The sequence below is a fragment of the Coregonus lavaretus genome (assembly GCF_964263955.1).
Source record: "Coregonus lavaretus genome assembly, chromosome: 7".
NCBI classification, from domain to species: domain Eukaryota; kingdom Metazoa; phylum Chordata; class Actinopteri; order Salmoniformes; family Salmonidae; genus Coregonus; species Coregonus lavaretus.
The window spans coordinates 51,073,459-51,100,150 of record NC_139994.1 but is presented as its reverse complement, the minus strand read 5'-3'; the positions used below and the strand labels follow the sequence as shown (position 1 = coordinate 51,100,150).

Here is a 26,692-nt window from a genome sequence, read left to right as displayed (position 1 = left end):
AAACTGCAGACTGCCCATGGACTAATTGTGGCATGTAGTGATCCACAAAATTGGCTAGCCATAATGCTATGTTCATAACGAAGTGGGTAGGTGGTAATTTCCTGTTGTGAAGTAGTACATATGAGTTAGATGCAGTCAAGTGCTTTGAACTCGTTGAGAAACACTGATTGGCTAATAGCAAACAAGCTGCGTCAACCATACACTAAAAGTACAGCTATCATGCTTGCAAACAAATTATAGTGTTCCAAAACCATATTAATAGATTGCTTTTTATAAATAATGTTTTGTTGAATTTAACTGCCGAAAATGCTGTTATCGTGGTCATTTCCTTAGTAGGTGACGTCAGAGGACAGCATGTTGGAGAAGTGGGAGCTCAGGATGATGGATGAGTTTCCTACTAGTAATTAGGAGTTGGAGGGCAGTTCAAGTGGATTTTTCTCAGTCATATGTGGATAATTTGGTTATAAACTCAGGATAAGAGCCCGTTAATTTGGGCAACATAATTGATAGGCATTATCTCCAATAGAGATTACTAAAATTGATATTTGGTTCATTTATTGGATAATACACTGACTAGCCTCTAACTGTTGATCCAATTTTTACAAATGTAGTTGATTGACGATTATTTTGACCAATGATAATTCAGTATGTCATTTTGGGTGGATCTTTCAAGAGTGAGGGGTGGGATTTTCGAGGTCATTCAGTACCTCGGCGTGCGTTTGAGGGGACGGGTGGTTGGAGTGGAAGGAGTTGCCGGGCGATAGTGCATCACAAACGCTTTTTTCGGGAGGATTCTTCCTAGCAAAATTGTACTTCAAAATAAAATAAAGGAATCCCTGCGACGTCTTTCTACAAAAATTTCACATTTATACGCCTGTTTTAACATCCCCGCAAGTGACGGAATCAAGGCGTTGGTGATAGCTAACATTTCCCTCACGTAGCAAGCTAGCATTATTAGTTTACTAGCTTTGAAGCACATTGCAACTTGACCGCCGCGGTCCCCGTCTCAACGCAGGACAGCACCTTGCTTGTGCGGTTGCACGCCAGCTAACAAAGCTATCGATAGTTTGCTGGAGACTGTATCTACCTATCTGTTGATCCCATTAACACCCAAGTCCCCAACCCCCTTCACCCCTCTCCCTCCACCACCCGAAACACTGGAAATCCACAAGCGGTTGGAGAGCGGCGACGGGCCAGCGGCTGCGAAGCTGGGGGTGGTACCGGAACCGCACGGAGTCGTAGCGGCTTCAGAAAAGACCAGTCGTGGGGACCTAACGTTACCGACTACTATGGACGGGCTGGCGGTGGAGGTTCGCGGTTCGAACGGGGCCTTCTACAAGGTAAAGGAAATAACTAGTGTAACTAAGTTAGTAATGCGCTAGTTGACGTTAGACAATTACACATATGAATCTGTCGACAGTGTTTTGTTTTAACTACAGTAACTAGCTAGTTAGAATATCGTCGTTAGCTAGCTGGCAGATTCGGGTCGCATCATTCATTGAGTAGGCCCAACATCAAATGATAAGGTCGCTATTCATAGATTTCTTCTTCGTCAGGGTTGGCCATTGTGGTGAACGCTTGTCGTGGCCTGTTTTTGCTAGCTAAATTCCAAATGTCTTGGCTATGCTTTGTCTGTTTGGGCTGTTCAGTTAGCTAACGTTAGCCAGTTAGCTACCTATTCTGGCATCGCCAAACATCTCGGGCACTCCTTTCTTTGGTTGGAGTTGCTAGCTAACCTCTCAAATTTGCGAGAATGAGGGTGGTAGAATGATGCCACATCTGAAATGCTGATACCAAATGAAATATCGATCTGTTTGTTTGCTCTCCCGGTTTTTCCCGACCAATATCTTTTTTTTCTTTTAATTCTCTTTCCAATGAGTAGGCTGAGTCAGCCTGCGTTGTTATTCCAGTGAATCAAATTACTTACTTTGATAGCCATGTGACTGACTGACACTCTCTGTTACCAAAAAATAATCACACCACAATGGCCTACTAACTGTAAGTGACTAAACACGGGGAAGTCAATGCATTCATTTTCAGTATGAGGATGTCAGTCCTTTTATTTAGTGACAAGTTGAGTCAAATGAATTCATTCAATGTCTGTGCCAAATGGTTGCTGTAGTGTAAGTGTGTGTACTTGGCAGACTGTTGAATAGGCCCTAGTGATTTGCTATGGGTTGAATGGCCCAGGGCTGACAGTGACTGAGGGACTGAATCAGGTGTTGGTGGAACAGATGATCCTAATCTCAACACTCAGCCAGTCAGTCAACGCTGTAGTCCTCCCCCTCTCCATGCTCTCTTCCTATCCCTCTTCTCCCCTCATCTTTCCATTCTGTCATTCTCTACCTCTTTCGTTTAGCCCCCTAGCTCACTTGTTTCCTCACTCTTTCCTGTCTTTTCTCTAGTTCCTCTCCCCTATCATTGACTCATGGTTTATACTATTTTTACTCTCTTCTCACCTGTTGTTCTGTTTACTGGCTGCCAGTTTAGCACTCCGTCCTGAAAGTACATGTTCCATTCACCCTTATTTATCTCCCCTCTCTCTCACTCTTGTTCATATAACACACCATTGTCTGATACCCCTCAAGTTCCCTAAAACCTTTGGTATTTTCTATATATTTAGAGTAGTTCTGTTTCGCCATGTGTATTCTAAAGGTGTGATGATGATTTCCAGAGGAACCAGATTGGTTGGGTAGTTTAGGTGAAGACAACATGCCTCATGCCTTGCACATGCTTAACACACACAACTACAATCCTCTTCAGCGCTGTTGTTTCTGCACAGTCATAATAACCCATACACAGATGCCAAAAGGAAAATCCTGCTATACCAGTAATGACAGGGGGGTGTGTAGCGTAGACCTGGCACCCCCACACCAGAGCGGACCCATCTTTGGGCATGTGGGGAGTTCTAGTCCTCCTGGAGCAGCACATGGCTGGAGAAGGAGTGACATCACTGTATGAATGACCACTCTAACCTCTGTGCTCTCCTGGGTCATGTGACCATCACTGTCATGCCAAATGGTTTGCCTGACCCTTGACCTGGTAGTAGAATGGAACACTCTTCATTACGTCACACAGCACATGTGGCTACTTCAGCAGGCCCTATAATGGAATATAGCTGTTAGGCCTATCTCCTTTCTTCAACCAAGGCAGCTATCAGGACAGTGTTTTTTCACCCTGTGGTAGCTACTAGCTATCCAGTCTCTGTGCCCATGCCTGCAGTTTGAGTGACAGCGACACAAACGGTGGCTGTTTGTGTTGTGACAGTGCAGTTCAATCTGGCTTCCATCTGGCTCTTTGGCCATCTCTCTCTGGGGCCTGAGAAAGCGGCAGTAGAGCTGTGAGAAGTTACTGTGAGATTGTGTGATATGAGGGAATCTGATGCTAAGGGATTTCATACGTAGCCTAATGCTCGTGCAGACTGCCTCCTGAAAGCTAAGCAGGTTTTCCTGGGAAGTGCCGGCCCTTTCATTTCCAGCAGGTGAAACTCCCTCACCTTTGACACTCCCTCTCATGCCCTAGTGCCACTGCCAGCGACGTCGGCCCCATATAAGGCAGTGTAACACTGAGCACCGTGGCAACCCCCCACGCCGCTCCACTCTACTCCCACCCTGATGGAGAGTTTATGGCACTGTGATAGGTTTGTGGAGGGCTGACTGTGATGGATGAGGAACAGATTTGGAGGATGGGTCTCTCGTAATGGCTGTTTATCAAGGATACAGTATCGCCTGACTTTCTCCAGTGGGGACAGTCGTGTGCACTTTTGATACACATGTAGTCAGACCTGTTTTTACCCTCTGACAACACACACCAAGCTCTCATTTTAATTTAATAAATGTGTCTGTCCACCACAGCAGGACTGTCTGTACTGCTGTCAAGATAATTCTGAGTTATTTGCCACTTCCCCAGAGCGCTCTCACAGCCAGAGAGAAATTTCAGTGATGTTATATCTCTCTGTCCCCAAGATGGCTACACTGTCTTTTCAGTAACAGTCATAGTTAATTCCTGGTTTATGAGTGTCCCCGTTAAGCCCTCTGCACTCCCATCAGTCAGGGGTGTAGACTGTTGGCTAACATAACATTTGAGTTTTTCTCTTCTTTTTCAGGGGTTCATCAAAGATGTCCACGAAGACTCACTCACAATAGTATTCGAAAACAAGTAAGTTTTCATTCTCTCTGACATAATGTGTAGAGTAGACCCTCTGCTTGTGTGGTTACTGACTCACAGAAGATCCATCCTAGTACACACTACCACCAGTCTAGCCACACTGCTCAAGTCATCAGTCTCTTCCCCCAGTCCTTTGGCCTAGTTTTACCCCCTCCTCCTGAAATCCCCCTGTTTCAGCACCACCTGTGGTCTGGACACAGCTGTCCACAAAACCCTTTATAGTTGTTCCCCCCCTCTTTCTGGAACTCATATCCCCCTGTCCTGTTCCATCCCATCTCAATAGCCACCCTCCTTCTACCCCCGTTCCTCTTTCTCTAGTTGACTCTGTAAATATAGTCCCCTGCTAAATATAGTGCCCTGTGGTATGCAGGCAGGGGGGCTGGACAGTGGCCCCTGCCATTCTTGGGATGGCTCTGCCGTTCCAACAACCTCCCTCCCTCCTGTCCTCTTGCCTTGTGGAAGTGTTGGAGTAGCTGGTTGTGTAAGATACTACGTGAATGAAAACCATGCTTTCTATGAGAATGCCTGCTTCTGCTCCTTGACACTATTTTAAGAATGTCTAGTTCATATTTGAACCACTTTGACCTCAAAATAGGGTTGACCTGTACACTATATCGGCTAGCTAGCCTATAATACAGCAATGATGAACCACCTCACATTGTACATAAATATCTTTCTGTGAATTTGAAGCCAGTAGGTTGAACTCAGCCGCAGTCCAGTGGGCTGTTTTTAGACCGAGCTCTCGTTTTGAGTGTTTTATGTAAAAGGACACGCTACTAACCTACCGGATATCCTATTTTTATTTATTATTTATATCCTAGTTGTATAATCTACTGATGATTATCATATATATACAGTCTTCCCGTAGATAAATGATCTACTGTAGATTATAGGTGTTGTCTTAGGATCATTACCATATATAATCCAGTAACTCTATTAGGTTAATGGCTTTCCCCTTCTTGTAAATGTGCATTACTCTCTTTCCCTGGCCCCCACTGACTGACTGTCACCAAGTGATTTGTCTGTCAGCTAGAGAACACTGCTTCAGGCAGAATAACTATTAAGCCTTAGTTATGTTAGGGGTTGACACGCTTTTTGGTCTGTCTCCTGTGTTTCTTTGTGGTACTTTCATTAGGGTCTGTGTTCAGGAAGTTTCTGCTACACACACCCCCCAGAGGAGACTGGTGGAAGGAGCTATAGGAGGATGTGCTCATTGTAATGGCTGGAATGGAATCAATGGAACAGAGTCAAACACATTGTTTCCATGCGTTTTATGTTTCGTACCATTCCATTTATTCCAGCCATCACAATGAGCCCATCCTCCTATAGCTCCTCCCACCAGCCTGCTCTGACACACCTATACACACACACACTTTATTCTGGACCTAACTGGTGTGGTGATTGATGTCTGTCAGTGTAATATAAAGTGTTGGACAGGAGGTGAGCTTTCATAAATCACATGACAGGAAGAGGGGGTCAGCTGATGTTTCTCCTCCTGTTGTGACTGAAAGGTGTTTGTTTGTTTCCCCTGTCCCCATCTCTATCTCGCTCTCTCCTCGCCGTTATCTCTCTCCCTCTCTCCCTGTCCCCCCAAAAAGCTGGCAACCAGAGAGACAGCTGCCCTTCAGTGACGTTCGGCTGCCGCCCCCAGCCGACTACCACAAGGACATTGGCGAGGGAGAGGAGGTGGAGGTACGTCTGCCTGCTCATGTTATTATGTCCCCATATTCTCCAGACCCCGCTATCTCCCGCTAGGGTTGCAAAACAGATTCCAGAAACGTTCCAGGAATCTTCCAACTGGGAATTCTGGGGAAACCTGGGAATTTTGGGAACGTTTCTGGAATTTTGCAACCAATTCCCTTCATTATTGTCTGAGGGCCAGGTGTTTTTCCTCACCATGTGACCTGACCAGAAAGACAGGGAAAACTCCTACCTGTGTTGGTTTCTACCTCCTGTTTAGTCCACTACCACACAGTCCGTGCTATTCAAGATCTTTGGGATGTCCCTGCCCCATTGAAGTTGACATTTTTAAAAGGGTTAAGTTTAGGTAAGGGTAGGGGACGTCTCATGGATCCCGGATAGCAATGACCATGCCCACATAAAGCATACCATACCACACATGAATCACTATCAGTGGTTTAGTTTGCTTCCTCCGTCGTGATTCCATTCATAGCTGGAGATTACTACCCGTGAGCCCGGGTCCTAGCCAGTCCAGAGATTACCCAGAGTCCCGTTCACTACGGCAGAGCGATGTAGAGACGGATTAACCACAGTCCAATTTAGACATGATTAGCAAACTAGGATTCCATTCTTCATCACAGCAGCACTCTCATCACCATCACCATAGAGACAAACTCCATCTCACTGTAAATATCATATATATCATACATCCACAATTATCACTTTACACAATCTTTTGCCTGATCTGAAAGTAAAGTGGATGGATAATGTTAAATGGTAGATTTCAGAAAGTTCTCCCTCCCTCTTCTTGTAATTGTCCAGGTATCATTGGTCTGGCGTCATCTTTGCTGTCTGCATCCCTAAGCAGGTATTAGGGTTGCAAAATTACGGTAACTTTCCAGTTTTTTTTTAGAAATCTCATTGGGAAGATTCCTGGAATCAGGATGAAATAAACAGGAAATCCAGAATTTCTGGGAAACCTGGGAGTTACTGGAATTTTGCAACCCTAGCAGGTATAAACATCTGTCTAGGTATAATAATCTCTCCTGTCGTCTACCCCTCCAACAGGTGTACTCGAGGGCCAACGATCAGGAGCCATGTGGCTGGTGGCTGGCCCGGGTGAGAATGATGAAGGGAGAGGTGAGTCAGGGACTGGTGAGTTAGGGGTCGGGTGCACGCTGGGGTCGGCATGGGGTCGGTAGGGGGGGGGCACTGTGTGAGTGTGATTTTATATTTTTCCTGTGTGTGTGCTTGTGTGCAACATGGTCGGGTCTTACGCTCTTATGTGAACAGAGGTGATGAACATCCCTGTATCTCAACCAAGACTTTGGTGTATTGTTGCGAAATAGTCCTCTTTTAATGTTCCTGATCAATCGAAGTGGTCATTTGTGCAATGTCATGTGCATGTTGTGTGATGCAACAGCGTTTTACACACCCGCCCCGTCCACTATGGGATACCCCTCAGTCATCCCTTGGTTAGACCCACAGACAGCAGTCTAATGTAGGCTAATTGGGTTAACTAACGCAGCAGGAAGCACGTGGTGTTTAAAGCAGGCATGCACATACTGTAGGGTCACCTAGACGACACAGAGACTACATTCCATATTGACCCCTAGCACTGCTGTAGATCCCACCTAGTCTATGAGAAGGAAAGCTGAAGCAACTACCATTGTTTAAACCTTTCCAATCCTCCCAGATCTTCTGGAGTGGCTATTGAGTAGGGGCCTAAGGTCGATTTTGGAATTCAGCGACTAACATAAAACACTATTCCCTGTCTGACACACTGGGTGCGTCCCTATGCTTACTATATAGTCACAGTTCACTATGTTTTAACCAGAGCCCTGGCCAAAAGTAGTGCACTATTGGGACGCAACCACTTTGTCCTCCAGACAGGCAGACTGACCCTGGGTCAGTAGAATGAGACTGAGGAGGTGTTAAGGCTTCCTCATGCTTCGGTTTGGCTGGCGCCGTACTTAAATCGGCTAGGCCAACCGAACAAGTCTGCACGCATACTTAAAAAAAAAAAAAAAGACCTTTGCTTGAAAACCGAGAGCGGCAATAGAACTGTTTGTTCGTCTTGAGACACCGTAGCCAGTATACACTTCCTCAAAATAGTCAGAATTAATCTAAGATGACTCAAGAAATCGGTCAAATGTTTACGATTTCGCGGAGGAGATCTAAGTCGCGCAATTTCCCGTCTAACTAAGATGTTTGGTGCAGTATTTCTCAATGAAACACTGCATGAAAACGAATGGTCTATCGTTGAATGACAAAAAACACTTAATTGAAGAATCCCTACTGTTGACTTCGGCTCCAAACTTCGGCTTGGCTCAAAAAGATGTGTGTGCACGAACAGCCGAAAAAAAACCTTGCCAAAGACCAAAACGAACAGAAATGTCACAATGTCGTCATAATATATGCACAAACTGTTCCGAACTGTTTCGGATGGGAAGCCTTTAGTGAGGCTTGATGCTGGATTTTACCACTGCATTTTGATCAGCGATAAAGGCTTGTTGGAATGTCAGCTTTGTTGAGTGATGGTTTTTATACTGGCCTTAGAGCATGGTATGTGGAGTTCCATCTCTCTCTCTCGCTCTTTCTTGCTCTGAAGGGTCTAGGAAAATGACTATTGGTTCATTTATCACATGAATAAGACCTTAGCTGAATTACATTTTAAAGATAAGTGCCATTTCTGATTAACCTGGCCCCAAAACCCTATGAATATTCAATGTCATGGAGAAGTAAGTTGTCTTGTGTGTGGAATGAGTAATTGCAGTCTTTTGGTCTGTTTTTGATTTTTTTTGCCGTGTTTGCTCCCTAGGTAGTTGGGTAGTAGTACCTCGTCTAGCCTAACACAATATAGTCCCCCTTTCTTATTATTCGGCACATAAACGTTTAGTTCTCTTGCCATTTCTCAATCTCTGAACCCTTGTTATTTGAAATGACGTTGTTTGTTTATTAATAAAGGTATATGGTGGAGCTTATGTGTATGCATGCTCTGTATAAAATAAATATACATTGTATGATCCTTGTTATTTTCCCTATATTTATATTAATCTGGGTCTGTTTCTATTTATTAAATACTCTTTAGTACATACTTTTAGGCTTTCTTTCTCTTGCAATTTCGCTATCTCTGAGAACCCTCTCTCTATTTGAACCCTTTAGTTCTACGTCATCGAGTACGCAGCCTGCGACGCCACATACAACGAGATAGTCACGCACGAACGCATCCGGCCCGTAAACCCCAACAGCCCTTCCTCCCGAAACTCCTTCCACAAGGTCCCCATCGCCATCCCAGAAGACCTACGGAACATGTGAGTTTGACCTCTGACCCCGGCAGTGCACTACACCAGCCTCACCACTGGGGCGGCGCTGTAGCACTGCACTCAGATTGAACGACGAGAGGCAACATGTTACTCCACTGTGAAGGGGTTCTTGTTAGACAGTTATACACATCGAAATGTTTTCATTGGAGCTTTGTCTTTTTGGGCAGGCCAACAGTCTCACAGTAGCTACATGGTGCACTGTTGTTGTGAATAACTGTGGTTTGACCCGAGTTCTTTTTTTAACCAACAGCTGTGCGAACGACAACATCCACAAAGACTTCAGGAAAGCCATCGGAGCCAACTGCATTTTCTACAGTGCAGCCTCACACGAGCTCATCGTGCTGGTCAGCATCACAACCACTACTACTTTCAGGGCCTGTATTCACTAAGCTTCTCAGAGTAGGAATGCTGATCTAGGATCAGTTTGCCTTTTAGATCAGTATTAGTAAGATTACATGGACAGGGGGGACCTGATCCTAGATCAGCACTCCTACTCTGAGACATATTTTGAATGTGCTACAAGGCTAGTCTTTCTAGTATTGTCCCTTTCTTTCTGTAAACAGCTTTCTCAGACTAACACTTTCTCTTTCTCTAGTCAACGAACGAGACAACAGTAAAGCGTGCTGCTCTCCTGAGCGACATGCACTTCCGCAGCATCCGTACCAAGCTCATGCTCATGTCCCGCAACGAAGAAGCCACTAAACACCTTGAGGTATGCACACAAACACTTCTCCCCTCATGTTCATTCAATTAGATTCAAAAACGCATGAGAATGTAACTTGGAGACTGGCCATCAACATGCACACTACCGGTCAAAAGATGTAGAACACCTACTTATTCAAGGGTTTTTCTCTATTTCTACTATTTTCTACATTTGTAGAATAATAGTGAAGACATCAAAACTATTAAATAACACATGGAATCATGTAGTAACCAAAAAAGTGTTAAACAAATGAAAATATATTTCATATTTGAGATTCTTCAAATAGCCACCCTTTGCCTTGATGACAGCTTTAAACACTCTTGGCATTCTCTCAACCAGCTTCACCTGGAATGGAGTTCCCACATATGCTGAGCACTTGTTGGCTCTGTCGCAGCTGGCCGCGACCGGGAGACTCATGGGCGGCGCACAATTGGCCCAGCGTCGTCCAGGGTAGGGGAGGGAATGGCCGGCAGGGATGTAGCTCAGTTGATAGAGCATGGCGTTTGCAACGCCAGGGTTGTGGGTTCGTTTCCCACAGGGGGCCAGTATAAAAAAAAAAATAAAAAAAAAATTAAAAAAAATTAATCACTAACTGTAAGTCGCTCTGGATAAGAGCGTCTGCTAAATGACGTAAATGTAAATGTAAATGTTGTTGGGTGCTTTTCCTTCACTCTCCGGTCCGACTCATCCCAAACATCTCAATTTGGTTGAGGTCGGGGGATTGTGGAGGCCAGGTCATCTGATGCAGCACTCCGTCACTCTCCTTCTTGGTAAAATAGCCCTTACACAGCCTGTAGGTGTGTTGGGTCATTGTCCTGTTGAAAAACAAATGATAGTCCCACTAAGCCCAAACCAGATGGGATGGCGTATCACTGCAGAATGCTGTGGTAGCCATGCTGGTTAAGTGTGCCTTGAATTCTAAATAAATCACAGACAGTGTCACCAGCAAAGCTCCCCCACACCAGAACACCACCTCCTCCATGGTTTACGGTGTGAAATACACATACAGAGATCATCCGTTCACCCACACCGCGTCTCACAAAGACAACGGCTGTTAGAACCAAAAATCTCAAATTTGGACTCCTGACCAAAGGACACATTTCCAGCGGTCGAATGTCCATTGCTCGTGTTTCTTGGCCAAGCAAGTCTTTTCTTCTTATTGGTGTCCTTTAGTAGTGGTTTCTTTGCAGCAATTCGACTATGAAGGCCAGATTCACGCAGTCTCCTCTGAACAGTTGATGTTGATGTCTGTTACTTGAACTCTGTTAAGCATTTATTTGGGCTGCAATTTCTGAGGCTGGTAACTCTAATGAACTTATCCTCTGCAGCAGAGGTAACTCTGGGTCTTCCATTCCTGTGGTGGTCCTCGTGAGAGCCAGTTTCATCATAGCACTTGATGGTTTTTGCGACTGCACTTGAAGAAACTTTCAAAGTTCTTGAAATTGTCCGTATTGACTGACCTTCATGTCTTAAAGTAATGATGGACTGTCGTTTCTCTTTGCTTATTTGAGCTGTTCCTGCCATAATATGGACTTGGTATTTTACCAAATCTTCTGTATACCCCCCCTACCTTGTCACAACTGATTGGGTCAAACGCATTAAGAAGGAAAGAAATTCCACAAATTAACTTTTAAGAAGGCACACCTGTTAATTCAAATGCATTCCAGGTGATTACCTCATGATGCTGGTTGAGAGATTGCCAAGAGTGTGCAAAGCTGTCATCAAGGCAAAGGGTGTCTATTTGAAGAATCTCAAATATAAAATATATTTTGATTTCTTTAACACTTTCTTGGGTACTACATGATTCCATATGTGTTATTTCATAGTTTTGATTTAGTTACAATGTAGAAAATAGTACAAATAAAGAAAAACCCTTGAATGAGTAGGTGTTCTAAAACTTTTGACCGGTAGTGTAGACACACACACTGACACCCTATTGTCCTTGTCCCCCAGACCAGTAAGCAGCTGGCGTCCGCGTACCAGGAGGAGGTGAAGGTAAGGGAAGACCTGATGGGTCTGGCCATTGGCTCCCACGGTGCCAACATCCAGCAGGCTAGGAAGGTTCCCGGCGTCACCGCCATCGAACTGGAGGAGGAGAGCTGCACCTTCAGGATCTACGGAGAGGTGGGTGGGTATGTTTGGGTGAGAGCGGGGTCTTGATGTGTGTGTGTGGCAGGCTGTCAGTCGCTCTCTCTCTGTGTTTAATAGCAGGTTGCATTGATGTTGTGTTTGCGTTGCAGACCCCAGAAGCAGTGAAGCTGGCCAGGGTTTTCCTGGAGTTCAAAGAAGACTACTTCCAGGTGCCCAGGAACCTCGTAGGTGAGTCGACACCCACACCCATGATTTAGTCAATCAGAAAAGGTCCTGCATATACATGTATTGAAAAACAATGATTACTATCTGAATTGTGCCATCTTTTATAATTTGATATAAACTTGACTCTTCCAACTAATCCTTGGTTTCCAAATGTCCCCTCTTCTACCTCGCTCTTCTCTTCCAGGCAAAGTGATCGGCAAGAACGGCAAAGTCATCCAGGAGATTGTGGACAAGTCGGGGGTGGTGCGGGTCCGGATCGAGGGGGACAATGACAAAAAGCTTCCCCGTGAGGAGGTAGGCAGGCAGGGGGCTGGCAGAGAAGACACTGCCCCTAAACAAGAGGTGAATGGAGCGCTGGGGCTGCCCAAACAACTGTAACCTTACCAGGGTGCTAGCTTCTGTTTCCACCGTCACCACCAACGCTGTCCTTTTGACTGTTAGACTGTCTGTTGTAAGGTTGCACAATACCGGTAACATTCCTAAAATGCAGAGGTTTTCCAGAAATCCCTGTAGGAAGATTCACGGAATCACAAGAGAATAAGCAGGAAATGCAGGAATGCTTCAACCGGGATTTATGGGATTTTGGAGAAGTAACCAGAATTTTGCAATCCATAGGCTCTGTCTGTCGATGCTGTCACAGTTGTCCCATTTCAGTTTCCACAGCATGTCTGTACTGTACGTTACCCGTTCTAGGGGGGGGTTGGCTGTGGTCGCTCCATCGGTTGGTGTATGTCACTGTTCAGTGTGCTTCCCCTGTGATTGTGAGCGTACACGCAAGTCCACTTTCTTTTCAGAAAATGTCAGTTCAAAGAGAACCCTCTTTCATTCTATGTATTTCTACATCAACGTAAAGACACCATTTCTTTGGCCTTTACGAAAATGCACAAATGTGTCCAAATGTCCATGACTAAACATCAGGACTCGCCCACCTCCAAATGTATAATGAAGCGTAACAGTCTACCAGTCCACTCTCTCACACCCTCTCCTCCTTCTCTCCAGGGCATGGTCCCCTTCGTCTTTGTGGGAACTAAAGAGAACATCAGCAACGCCCAGGCCCTACTGGAGTACCATGTGGCCTACCTACAGGTGAGACGCGCACACACTGAGAGGGGAGCGATCACCGCCAGACCAATAGGGGGCAGCACTCAGGCCTGACCTCTGCTCATGTCAATTAAACATCGGACCCGTCTCTGTTACGACACTTTCTGCTATATATTGACCCTATATGCCTTTGAATATATAAAGAGTAAGCCTAAGGCACTGAATGACTGTGGGCAAATGGCCTGAAATATACACGCATGGTAGGAGTTCCCCTTACCCACAGATCTAGGATCAGATTACCCAACCCCCCAATGCTAACCTTAACCATTAAAGGAATGAAAAAATATCTGACCCTGAATCAGGGGCAAGTTCTAGTCTACCTACTTTTGTGTGGACACTCATGGAAGACTGTGTCTTACACTGGTTGGTATTCTTCTGTGTACTCTACACACCATCACCTCTGTATGGGGTGAAGGGAGTAGAGGCAGTCTGGGGTGGGTGGAGGTGTCAGATCATTCCAGATTGGTTACCTGTCCCCCCTCCACCCACCCTCCTCCACCTACCTCGTGTGAAAGCTGCTGAGAGCGACTCCATTTTGCCCTTACCCTGTGCTTTTAAAAATAGTCCCCTACTCAGGGTTGGGACAAGGGGGAGAGGAGGGGGTAGGAGTGTAGATTACAGGATATCTGGACCCTAGCCTCCAAAAATAACACCCCCTCTACTCATCCTTGCACCCGCTCACCCATAGTCAGCCACCTCCCACAAGGCTCAGCGGCGGCAGCTGTCGCATTCTGAAGTGACACCCTCCAACCCCCCACCCCCACCCTCAACCACCTAACCAAAAGGCCCCAGTAAACTGCTGTCAGTGCACTTTAGCCCCATCCCTAAGACTCCTAAACTGACCACCCCCTTGTCCACACTGCAGAACCCGTCTAAGGTTGCATCCCAAATGGCGCCCTATTGCGCCCTATTCCCTTTTGTAGTGTACTACTTTTGAGCAGGGCGCATAAGTATGGGTGGGTCCCTGTATGTAGGCAAAATAAATGAATTATCAAATCATATACAGTGAGGGGAAAAAAGTATTTGATCCCCTGCTGATTTTGTACGTTTGCCCACTGACAAAGAAATGATCAGTCTATAATTTTAATGGTAGGTTTATTTGAACAGTGAGAGACAGAATAACAACAAAAAAATCCAGAAAAACGCATGTCAGAAATGTTATAAATTGATTTGCATTTTAATGAGGGAAATAAGTATTTGACCCCCTCTCAATCAGAAAGATTTCTGGCTCCCAGGTGTCTTTTATACAGGTAACGAGCTGAGATTAGGAGCACACTCTTAAAGGGAGTGCTCCTAATCTCAGTTTGTTACCTGTATAAAAGACACCTGTCCACAGAAGCAATCAATCAGATTCCAAACTCTCCACCATGGCCAACCAAAGAGCTCTCCAAGGATGTCAGGGACAAGATTGTAGACCTACACAATGCTGGAATGGGCTACAAGACCATCGGCAAGCAGCTTGGTGAGAAGGTGACAACAGTTGGTGCGATTATTCGCAAATGGAAGAAACACAAAAGAACTGTCAATCTCCCTCGGCCTGGGGCTCCATGCAAGATCTCACCTCGTGGAGTTGCAATGATCATGAGAATGGTGAGGAATCAGCCCAGAACTACACGGGAGGATCTTGTCAATGATCTCAAGGCAGCTGGGACCATAGTCACCAAGAAAACAATTGGCAACACACTACGCCGTGAAGGACTGAAATCCTGCAGCGCCCGCAAGTCCCCCTGCTCAAGAAAGCACATATACATGCCCGTCTGAAGTTTGCCAATGAACATCAGAATGATTCAGAGGAGCACTGGGTGAAAGTGTTGTGGTCAGATGAGACCAAAATGGAGCTCTTTGGCATCAACTCAACTCGCCGTGTTTGGAGGAGGAGGAATGCTGCCTATGACCCCAAGAACACCATCCCCACCGTCAAACATGGAGTGCTGTGGAAATTCACCACTATACTTTATTAACAATCAAAGATCTTACAGAGTTTTTGTTGAATCAAGATTTACTTTATTGAATTTCAATAAAAGGAAGCTGGTCTGCAGAGTAGCCTCTCCCTCCCTCTCTCCATCTTATATAGTACCCTCCAGACACCCTAGCTTTAAAATCCCTCCCTCTTCAGTTTCCTGCTCTTTTATTGCTCCGCCCACTCCCTTTGTTTATGGTGGCGGCTAAATTTGACTTTCATTCAGTTCAGAATCAATAGTAATACACTCAATCAATCCCTTATCTTGCAAAAACACTCATGTTTAGTTTAAACTGTTCAACCCGGGCACCACTCTTTATCACTTTGTTTGAGGAGAGAGACAAAAGGCCACAGGATTAAGTTCTTGCCTAGCCACAGAAAATGTTAACTATATGTTCATGATTAACTCAGTTTTATCTCATAGTCCACTACAAAATCTCCAACAGGAGGTGGAAACATTATGCTTTGGGGATGTTTTGCTGCTAAGGGGACAGGACAACTTCACCGCATCAAAGGGACGATGGACGGGGCCATGTACCGTCAAATCTTGGGTGAGAACCTCCTTCCCTCAGCCAGGGCATTGAAAATGGGTCGTGGATGGGTATTCCAGCATGACAATGACCCAAAACACACGGCCAAGGCAACAAAGGAGTGGCTCAAGAAGAAGCACATTAAGGTCCTGGAGTGGCCTAGCCAGTCTCCAGACCTTAATCCCATAGAAAATCTGTGGAGGGAGCTGAAGGTTCGAGTTGCCAAACGTCAGCCTCGAAACCTTAATGACTTGGAGAAGATCTGCAAAGAGGAGTGGGACAAAATCCCTCCTGAGATGTGTGCAAACCTGGTGGCCAACTACAAGAAACATCTGACCTCTGTGATTGCCAACAAGGGTTTTGCCTCCAAGTACTAAATCATGTTTTGCAGAGGGGTCAAATACTTATTTCCCTCATTAAAATGCAAATCAATTTATAACATTTTTGATATGCTTTTTTCTGGATTTTGTTGTTGTTATTCTGTCTCTCACTGTTCAAATGAACCTACCATTAAAATTATAGACTGATCATTTCTTTGTCAGTGGGCAAACGTACAAAATCAGCAGGGGATCAAATACTTTTTTCCCTCACTGTAGATGTTTGCCAGTCCACATAGTCTACACCCATACGGATTTAGTGGGATTAAAATGCATTTCATTGTAATTTTGTCAACGATCTACATAATACTGTGTAATGTCAAAGTGGAATACAATTTTTCTACAAAAAAAAGATTCATGAGAAATAAAACGCTAATATACCTTTTATTAGATAAATATTCACCCCTGAGTCAAGACATGTTAGAAACACTGTTTGCAGCGATTTAGATGTGAGTTTTCTTGCGTAAGTCTCATCAGCGCTTTGCACACCTATATTGTGCAATATTTGCCCATTTTAATTTTTTTTAAATTCTTCACGCTCTGTCAAGTTGTTGGGGAACAGCAATTTTCAAGTCTTGCCATTGGCCACTCAGGAACATTCACTGTCTTGGTAAGCAATTGCAGTGTAGATTTGGCTTTGTAGGTTATTGTCCTGCTGAAAGGTGAATTCCTCTCCCAGTGTATGGTATAAAGCAGACTGCAGCAGGTTTTCCTCTAGGATTTTGCCTGTTCTTAGCTCATCCCGTTTATTTTCATCCTGAAAAACTCCCCCGTCTTTGCCAATGTCAGGCATACCCATACCATGATGCAGTCACCAGCATGCTTGAAAATAAGGAGCCAGCTACTCAGTGATGTGTTATGTTGGATTTGCCCCAAACATAAGGCTTTGCAAAAAGTGTAGGCCTTTGCCGTGTTGTTTTTGCAGTATTACTATAGTGCCTTGTTGCATACATATGCATGTCTCCCATGTGGCTTAGTTGGAAGAGCATTGTGTTTGCAACGGCCTGGGTTGTGGGTTCGATTCCCACGGGGACCAGTATGTAAAATTACAAAAATGTATGCACTCACTACTGTAAATCGCTCTGAAACATGACGCATTCTCTATTGCACTTCACACTGCCCTTTCACACCTTGACTACAGCTCGGCGTTCAACACCATAGTGCCCTCCAAGCTTATCACTAAGCTAATGATCCTGGGACTGAACACCTCCCTCTGCATCTTGATCCTGGACTTCCTGACGGGCCACCCCAGGTGGTGAGGGTAGCCGCCACGCTAACCCTCAACACGGGGGCCTCCTCGGGTGCATGCTTAGTCCCCTCCTGTACTCCCACGACTGTGGCCACTCATGACTCCAACACCAAGTTTGCAGACAACATGACGGTGGTAGGCCTGATCACCGACGACTGAGACAGCCTGTAGGGACAAGGTCCAAGACCTGGCAGTGTGGTGCCAGGACAACCTTTCCCTCAACGTGAGCAAGACAAAGGAGCTGATCGTGGACTACAGGAAACGGAGGGCCAAGAACGCCCCCATTCACATCGAGGCTGTAGTGGAGTGGGTCGAGAGCTTAACGTTCCTTGGCGTCCACATCACTAAGGATCTATCATGGTCCAAACACACCAACACAGTCGTGAAGAGGGCACAACAATGCCTGTTTCCACTCAGGAGGCTGAGGATCTGAGGTCCCATGCCAAATATTTTCAAAGTTCTATAGCTGCACCATCGAGAGCATCCTGACTGGTTGCATCACCGCTTGGTATGGCAACTGCTCTGCATCCGACTGCAAGGCACTACAGAGAGTAGTATGTACGGCCCAGTACATCACTTGTGCCGAGCTTCCTGCCATTCAGGACCTTTATACCAGGCGGTGTCAGAGGAAGGCCCTAAAACTTGTCAGACTCCACCCTAGTCATAGACTGTTCTCTCTGCTGCCGCACAGGCAAGCGGTACCGGAGCGCCAAGTCTGGGACCAAAAGACTCCTTTACAGCCTCTACCCCCAAAGCTTAAGACTGCTGAACAGTTAATCAAATGGCTACCCGGACTCTTTGCATTGACCACCTTATTTTCTTATTTATTCTTATTTTTTGCACTGACTCTCTTGCTCTGGCTCGACGTACATTCACTGGACTCTAACCACACACACACACACGCGTATTGACGCCACACACATACTGTACATTCACATTCCTTCACATTCTTCACATACACTGCTGCTCTTTTATCTATGCATAGTCACTTTACCTACATTTACCTCGACTAACCCGTGCCCTGCACATTGTCTTTGTACCAGTACCCCCTGTATATAGCCTCGTTATTTTGTTACTATTTTTCCTTTTAGTTTATTTAGCAAATTTCGTACATATGGCATTGTTGGTTAAGGGCTCGTAAGTACGCATTTCACGGTAAGGTTGTTCTATTCGGCGCATGTGACAAATAACATTTGGTTTGATGTTTTGGAATATTCTGTATATTTTTATTATTTTCACGCTCATTATTGTGGATTCACTACAATGTTAATCCATCCTCCGTTTTGTCCAATCACAGCCATTGAACGCTGTAGCTGCTTTAAAATCACCAATGGCCTCATGGTGACATCCCTAAGCAGTTTCCTTCCTGTCCTGCAGCTCAGTTCAGCTGGATGACTGCATCTTTAATGTGTCTGGGTGGTTTAATAAATCATAATTATTAACTTGACCATGCTTAAAGATCTATTCAATGTCAGATTTTTTTTTGTTACCCATCTACCAATCACTGCCCTTCTTTATGAGGCTTTCAAAAAGCTCCCTGGTCTTTGTAGTTGAATTTGTGCTTGAAATTCAATACTTGACTGCGGGACATTATGTATGTATGGGGGACATAAAAAGTCATGTCAACCCCTATTTCGCACAGTGAGTCTATATAACAGCCAAATTTGACTTCTGAACTAATTCTGGCTTGCCTAAACAAAGGGGTGAATACTTATGCTATGACTATTTTAGTTATTACAATAATTATTTTTGTATTTTGTGTAGATCAATAACCACGTTTCCAACCATTTCATGCAGATGAATTACCTGACGCGTGAAAAAAGTCACGACCAGGCTGATGGTAACATGAAATGCTAGTACAATTTTATAAATTCCGACAGACAATTTCTTTGTTCGACATGGGCTCTTTTTGTGTCTGTAAAATTAATTATGCGAGAAATGGCGGAAATGCCTTTACGCGCAAATATTGATAGAATAACCATCATATCGAAGTAAATTTGGAGTCACGCCATATGTTGTGTGGTCCTCCCACTACGTCTCGGGAAACCACAGTTTATTGGGCTACATATGAAGTAAGTTACGTGAACTTCACAGTGTGGTGACTGTGCTAGGTGATGAGGTTGATACTCCTTTCCAATAAATATTGAGGGTCTGTTTGACAAATGCAAATAATATCGCTCTTCTCCATAATAATCTCAATGTAGGTCAACTACCCGCACTGTATGTGCAAGCTGTTAGCTAGAGCGCTTGTGCCAAGACCAGAGTGAACACATTGGCAATACAACGCAACTGTCAGTTAAATGCGATGGAAACCCATTTAACTTGTACTTATGATTCGGTACATGGGAATTTAATGGCAGAAGTTATTTTTGTGTGCACTACGTCATCATGCACAGCCTTTTATCCGCAACAACTCCGTTTGATGGAAACATCTCTGGTGGGAAAATGCACATTGTTTTAGGCAGATTTGAGAATATCCGCATGAAAATCTGTCGTAAATTGAATGGATTAAATGTATTTCAATCCCAGTTTATAACGCAACAAAATATGAAAAGTTTAAGGGGGTGTAGACTTTCTATAGGCACTGTATGTCCTAACATGTACCTCTGTCTCTCTGCCCTATAGGAATCTACCTAGTTATATGTTCTAACGTCCGTCTTTGTCTAACAGGAAGTGGAGCAACTGCGTCTGGAGCGGCTGCAGATTGACGAGCAGCTCCGTCAGATCGGGGTGGGGTACCGTGCCCCCCCTAGTCGGGTCGGGGGCACCGGCCCCGGGGACAGGGAGAAGGGCTACCTGACAGACGAGAGCAGCAACTCCACCAACCTCCACACCTCCCGCACCTATGGAGGCCGTGGCCGAGGACGCAGGCCCTCCAACAGCCAGTACTCTGGATATGGTGAGACTAGACTACAACTCCCATGATGCCTCACTGCTAACTGCATTCTATAATCTGATAAGACCAATATCTCAATATACAAACATTTATCATACAAGAGGCCAAACTGAGTGACGTTTCAAATGTTTACTCAGCGAAGGTGTACAGCTGAATACATTTACATTTTAGTCATTTAGCAGACTAGTGTCCACTTGTACCCTGAGCTCTCACCCCCTCCCTTCCACAAAGATTTACTTTTCCATCACCCAGGATTTCTCCATGCTCCTCCGTACATATCAAAGGACTTCTCATCAGTCAGGAGAGGCCTTGAGCTATTGGGATTACACATACCTACAGTCCACTAAATAACTACTCTTCTCATACACAGAGCTTGTCCCGAACACTAGTTTCAATCTCTAAGGATATAAAAACAATCTATAGAATGTAAAGCTATAAAACAGTAATTTACAATCTATCAACCCAACAATCTGCGCATGCTTCCATCTAAAACAGCAAATCATAATTTTGAGTACAAGTGGATAGTTTGGTTCTGTGTGAACTTGGTGTTTGCAGGCTACACTGTCAGTAGTTGACATGAATATCTGGTTAAATTTTGAGCTTTGCTGCAGTGAACATCAACCAGTCTGACACTATTTGGTGTTCTCTCATGGGTTTTCTGCTGAGACAACTGGTACACGACACACACTTGGGACTAAAAACTACACTTTTGTACAAAACACCCCACATCCCATTCCTGCTTCACTCACACCTTTATCCCCCTCTCGGCATCTGTTTATTTCACTCCATCTCTGTCAGAACAAAACATTTTAGAGCTGCTAATTTACTAATCTATACTATTGTCTGTTGAAGTTTAGTCTCTAGCTGCCCCTTACTCTGTGTGTTTTCCAGGCACCAACTCTGAGCAGTCCAACGCTTCTGAGTCCGAGGACCTCAACGAGCGTGACCAGCGGCCCCGAGGCGTGGGCGGAGATGAGAGGGGTTCCCGTCGGGGTGGCAGGGGCCGTGGATCCAACACCGGACGGGGCCGCGGAGGACCCACCTCAAGGACTACCAACTCTATCAGCGCAGGTGCAATACAGCAGGCTAATTAATAGTCCAAGCTGGGGTACTGGGTTGTATTCATTGGGCACCAAATAGAAGAAAACAAACTGAAATGGGGAGGGACTTCCTGACCTTGTTCAATGAGAAACGTCATTTTGCGTGTTCTGTTCCGGTGTGCTGTAATTAATCAATCAGTCCTTGGTTATACTGGGATCTTTCAGGTCAAACCTCATGGTCAAGTTTTCCTTCATTATGACTGGAAGGTGGTGCAGTTTGATATGCTAGGCCTCACTTTTTCTTTCGCTCCTCTCTCCTGGTCAGTGCTGAGGGACCCGGACAGCAACCCGTTCTCCCTGCTGGAGGGTGAGGGTGAGCAGGGCGATACGGACACCAGTGAGGGAGTGGGAGGAGTAGACCGCAGGAGACGCTCCCGCCGTCGCCGTAACGACCAGGAGCCGAGCGTGATGGACGCCGCCGCCACAGAGTCAGACAGCCAGGCCGGACCCAACGAGAACGGACTGGGTAGGAAGTCTGGAGAGGGCGGACATTTTGTAGAGTGCCAGTTGGTTATGCTGTGTGACTAGTTTGAAGTTGAAGTGTTAAAGTTTAGTTTCTCATACTTCCTCCCTCTCCTTTTTTAAAAATCAGATGAGGAGGGCCGACCCCAGCGCCGCAACAGGAGCCGCCGCCGCCGTAACCGTGGAAACCACCCCGAGGGAGGATCCTCCAGCCGTGACAGACAGCCAGCCGAGGGTGAGTAGTGTCAGACTTCCCAAACCTCTCTCCCTGTTGTCAGTCTGGACCTTAAAGGAAAATGGTATCCTTCCTTAGTCTCATTCCTCACTGTGTTGTGCTGGTTTTGTCATTAAACTGTATATCCTGTTGAAATCACTGTTCTCTGGGTTCTTGTCTGTAGTGACCGTGGCAGACTACATCTCCCGCGCCGAGTCGCAGAGCCGACAGAACCTTCCCCAGGAGACACTCGCTGCTCCCGAGCCCAAGGTACACACACACACACACACACACACAGTAGAAGATATCAGCTTATAGCAACTTGTTAAACTGACACTTTCCCTTCCTCTGCTGTTTCCCCAGGAGAACGGGAGCAGCGCCAAGAGGGATGAGCTCACGGCGCCCACAATGCGGTCCCCTAGCAACGGCATGGCCACGCCCAGCGAGACCCTGGTCAACGGCGTCTCGTAGAGGACTAGGTCCCGCCCCCTAAAAACCCACGTCTAGAGCAAGACTTCATGGCAAACTCTGTCCCTGCTTGCATTTACTTAAACCTTAAAACAGATGAGTGAAAAACAACAAAATACCTGATTCATACTATGAGCGAGAGAGGGGGAGAGAAAAAGTACAAAAAAACGACAAACGCATCTTAAACACACGTAACGGTGTATGTTATCCTATCTATCAGTACTTAGTGCTTATTTTAAAAAACAACTAGCTTGCCAAAAGGGCTGGTGGATGTGACTTGATTATAAAAGAGAACTGAATCACAGAAAACAGGACGAGACTTTTTTTGTTGTTGTTATTTTTGTTTTATTTTGATGTTATCACTGGTTTGGACTTGTGGTCGCTCTCCCATTCAAACAGATGCATCTCTAAAAGTCCAGAGGAGAGGAGGATAGATGCCAACTGGAGAAAGGGAGGGATAGGCGGATGAGTCCAAGAGGTGAAGAACAAGTGACAGGAGTGCTACGTACCCTGGCCTAAACGTCGGTTGGTGATGACGGACAGACAGATGGGATTATTGATAGACATTGTGCCTTGAATTTGAAAAAAAGTTCATTGTTGAGTTTTGTTTCACAGGAAAGGGGTTTTTATTTTCTTTTTTGCTCAGAGAGAACAGACCAGTAGCGAGGGGATGGGAGTTAAACGAGTGCAGAGGTGTTAACTGTGGTAGGACAGAAAACAAGGGAACGAGTAACTGGCCAGAGAGTCTGGTGCCAAACAAAAAATTCAAGGCGCTTGTCCTCAGTGAGAGTGGACTGGACAGCGTTTGGGCTGTGTGTGTGTGATTGTGTGTTTGTACGTACGTGTGCACAGTTGAGAGAGCTGGCAACCACATGATTAAAATCGGGAGGGATGAGAACGCAGAATTCTTGGAACATAGCCCTGGGTCAGTGGTGAGGTCAAAAAGGCAGGCGAGGCCGCTCTATTTGCTGGGCGGGTAGGAAGAAGTGTTGCGTCACTTCCCGTCTCCAATGTTCGACACTAGTGTCCAGGGCTGTCCCTACACAGCCTTACAGACAGACTGACCGACAATGAGTGATTAAGGACTTGATGATCTATGGATTGATTTAGATTTTAAACAAGATAACTTTAGTGCCTCTTTCTCCTGGCCCACAAGCAGTGTGGAATAGGGAGGTAGGGTAGCACGGCGCTCTAGCTTCCAGCCACACTAACTAATGCCTGGGTGAACTGCAGCATGGCGGTCTGAACGTACACGCCACGATGACCACGAGGGGAGGGAGGTAGACTGTTGAAATCGAGCCACGTTGTTTCACCCTTCTAGAATGGTCCGTGTAGCGCGGGTGGGGTAGGAGACAGGCAGACTGACTGTGATGCGCACAGCTTCATAAGGGATGAGTAGAGCCATACACACGCAGGCTTACACAGATGCACAAACCGTGCAGGACCGCACCACGACACTGTTGCAATTCAGTCACGGGTGGTGGGGTTCAGTCAGTGTGGATGCCTGCGCGTTGCGGTCGAAGGAGAAATGACAGTGTTTTGAGAAACTATAAGCGAGGTGGTTGTCCTGTTCCTAAAGGTGGTGGTCGACAGGCAAGGGGCGGGAGGGAGGGGGGAGTGACTCAGAAACCCTCGGTGGCTCATGTTACTGTCTTGGTTACCGCTCTCAACTACGTTTTGTTCTTTCCACATAGAAAATATGAAATAAAATGGAAATGAAATCAACAACTGTCTTTTGAGATGAACTGATTGATTTCTTCTGAGTTCGCACTATTTTTCTAAATCAATCAACAAACCAACTGCATGATCATTCAGCACTAGCTTTGCACGAGGGAGAGGGTTTAAGTTTCTGTTTCACCATTATTTCATCCACTACTAGAACTGCTGCTAATGTCCACCTTTGAATGTCTTTTAGAATCCACACCTTAGACACTTAAGTACTGTTGTGGCTTCTGAATACCTTTCCACCACTCAAATTCACCCACAATATGGCCGCCTTTTTACAAGGATGACTAAGAATAAAATAAATCCCATCTCCTTAGTGTAATTGTTTCCTACACTGAGTATTACGATAAGTATTTAACGAGGGAAACATTGAGCATGATAGGTGATCACACAAGTATTGAGGCTAGTTAGGGATGGTATGGTGTTTACTGAATTAAAATCACACAGATTAATTGACCCCTTTGGGTTCAACTGTGGGTGTTTAATGCGTCAGTATGAGCAGCGCACTGAGTATTTCTACCTTTGGTTCATTTGTGCATGCCTGCATGTAAGATTTGAGAAAGATGGAGCACTTAGTCTTGTTTTACTGTGAAATGTATACCACTCAGTTGTGTTTGTTGAATACTATCTGCCGCTTGTGGCTCACTATCCCCATGTCTTTCTGGGTGGAGAGAATGTTGACCTTTCAGTGTGTGTATGCTAGTAGTACTGTTTCGGGACTGTCAACTCCTCAGTGTCAGGTAGGCTGGTCTTCTCACTCATGTTCTGATGGCAATAAAGAAACTTCATTTTTTGATAAGCATTTGTACATTTGGCTAAATCAAGAACATTTGACACACAAACCTTGGACTGATAACTGAAATCACTTATCACTCACCTGATGACAGGAACATTGAATAGTTTAGTCTAATGCCAACCTTTACACTGTAAGTCGCTTTGGATAAAAGCGTCTGCTAAATGGCATATTATATTATTATTATTATAGTCTTCTACGGCAGGATTTCCCTAAACTGTCCTGAGGCCCCCCCTCGGTGCACGTTTTGGTTTTTGCCCTAGCACTACACAGCTGATTCAAATAATCAAAGTTTGATGAGTTGGTTATTTGAGACAGCTGTGTAGTGCTAGAGCAAAAACCAAAACGTGCACCCAGGGGGGGCCTCAGGACCGAGTTTGGGAAACCCTGTTCTACAGCAGCTTTACATTGATGTCTACATACAGAAAAGAGCTCTGTTAATAAGAAAGAAAGCAGTCGCTGAGCATTTAGATCTGACCCATTATGGCTGAGGCAGCACGGCACCCTGGATCTTGTTAGTCTCATGGCACTATATATATATATATATATATATATATATATATATATATATATATATATATATATATATATATATACACACAGTTGAAGTCGGAAGTTTACATACACCTTAGCCAAATACATTTAAACTCAGTTTTTCACAATTCCTGACATTTAATCCTAGTAAAAATTCCCTGTATTAGGTCAGTTAGGATCACCACTTTATTTTTAGAATGTGAAATGTCAATCATAGTAGAGAGAATGATTTATTTCAGCTTTTATTTATTTCATCACATTCCCAGTGGGTCAGAAGTTTACATACACTCAATTAGTATTTGGTAGCATTGCCTTTAAATTGTTTAACTTGGGTCAAATGTTTTGGGTAGCCTTCCACAAGCTTCCCACAATAAGTTGTGTGAATTTTGGCCCATTCCACCTGACAGAGCTGGTTTGAGTTAGGTTTGTAGGCCATTTTGGCACAACTTTGGAAGTATGCTTGGGGTCATTGTCCATTTGGAAGACCCATTTGCGACCAAGCTTTAACTTCCTGACTGATGTCTTGAGATGTTGCTTCAATATATCCACATAATTTTCCTTCCTCATGATGCCATCTATTTTGTGAAGTGCACCAGTCCCTCCTGCAGCAAAGTACCCGCACAGCATGATGCTGCCACCCCCGTGCTTCACGGTTGGGATGGTGTTCTTCGGCTTGCAAGCATCCCCCTTTTTCATCCAAACATAACGATGGTCATTATGGCCAAACAGTTATATTTTTGTTTCATCAGACCAGAGGACATTTCTCCAAAAAGTACGATCTTTGTCCCCACCCAGTCTGGGTTTTTTATGGCGGTTTTGGAGCAGTGGCTTCTTCCTTGCTGAGCTGCCTTTCAGGTTATGTCGATATAGGACTTGTTTTACTGTGGATATAGATACTTTTGTACCTGTTTCCTCCAGCATCTTCACAAGGTCCTTTGCTGTTGTCCTGGGATTGATTTGCACTTTTCTCACCAAAGTACGTTCATCTCTAGGAGACAGAACACGTCTCCTTCTTGAGCGGTATGACGGCTGCTTGGTCCCATGATGTTTATACCTGCGTACTATTGTTTGTACAGATGAACGTGGTACCT

General features: G+C 45.1%; 1 protein-coding gene across 4 annotated transcripts; it reads left to right on the top strand.

Moving 5' to 3' along the window:
* The first annotated feature begins 705 nt into the window (after positions 1 to 705).
* Positions 706 to 25,071, top strand: LOC311131739 (RNA-binding protein FXR1-like). 4 transcript variants are annotated; one of them, XM_084164866.1, is made up of 17 exons: positions 706 to 1,340; positions 4,106 to 4,158; positions 5,766 to 5,859; positions 6,916 to 6,987; positions 9,013 to 9,161; positions 9,424 to 9,517; positions 9,769 to 9,885; positions 11,830 to 12,000; positions 12,117 to 12,195; positions 12,377 to 12,486; positions 13,192 to 13,278; positions 20,080 to 20,308; positions 21,197 to 21,376; positions 21,671 to 21,871; positions 21,998 to 22,102; positions 22,266 to 22,351; positions 22,445 to 25,071. In XM_084164866.1, the coding sequence occupies exons 1-17, from the start codon at positions 1,290 to 1,292 to the stop codon at positions 22,550 to 22,552; spliced, it is 1,986 nt and encodes a 661-aa protein (XP_084020992.1). In that variant the 5' UTR covers positions 706 to 1,289; the 3' UTR covers positions 22,553 to 25,071. The 4 variants fall into 4 exon arrangements, with proteins under 4 accessions (XP_084020992.1, XP_084020990.1, XP_084020991.1 ...); XM_084164864.1 differs by having other exon boundaries at positions 12,377 to 12,534; XM_084164865.1 differs by having other exon boundaries at positions 6,916 to 7,002.
* The last annotated feature ends 1,621 nt before the right edge of the window (positions 25,072 to 26,692 follow it).

Bases quoted from the DNA above. Each gene is read 5' to 3' on its own strand.
- LOC311131739 (XM_084164863.1), top strand. From the start codon at position 1,290: ATGGACGGGCTGGCGGTGGAGGTTCGCGGTTCGAACGGGGCCTTCTAC. The intron at 4,159-5,765 runs GTAAGTTTTCAT...CCCCCCAAAAAG, and splicing joins ACAATAGTATTCGAAAACAA to CTGGCAACCAGAGAGACAGC. The intron at 21,377-21,670 runs GTGCAATACAGC...TCTCCTGGTCAG, and splicing joins TACCAACTCTATCAGCGCAG to TGCTGAGGGACCCGGACAGC.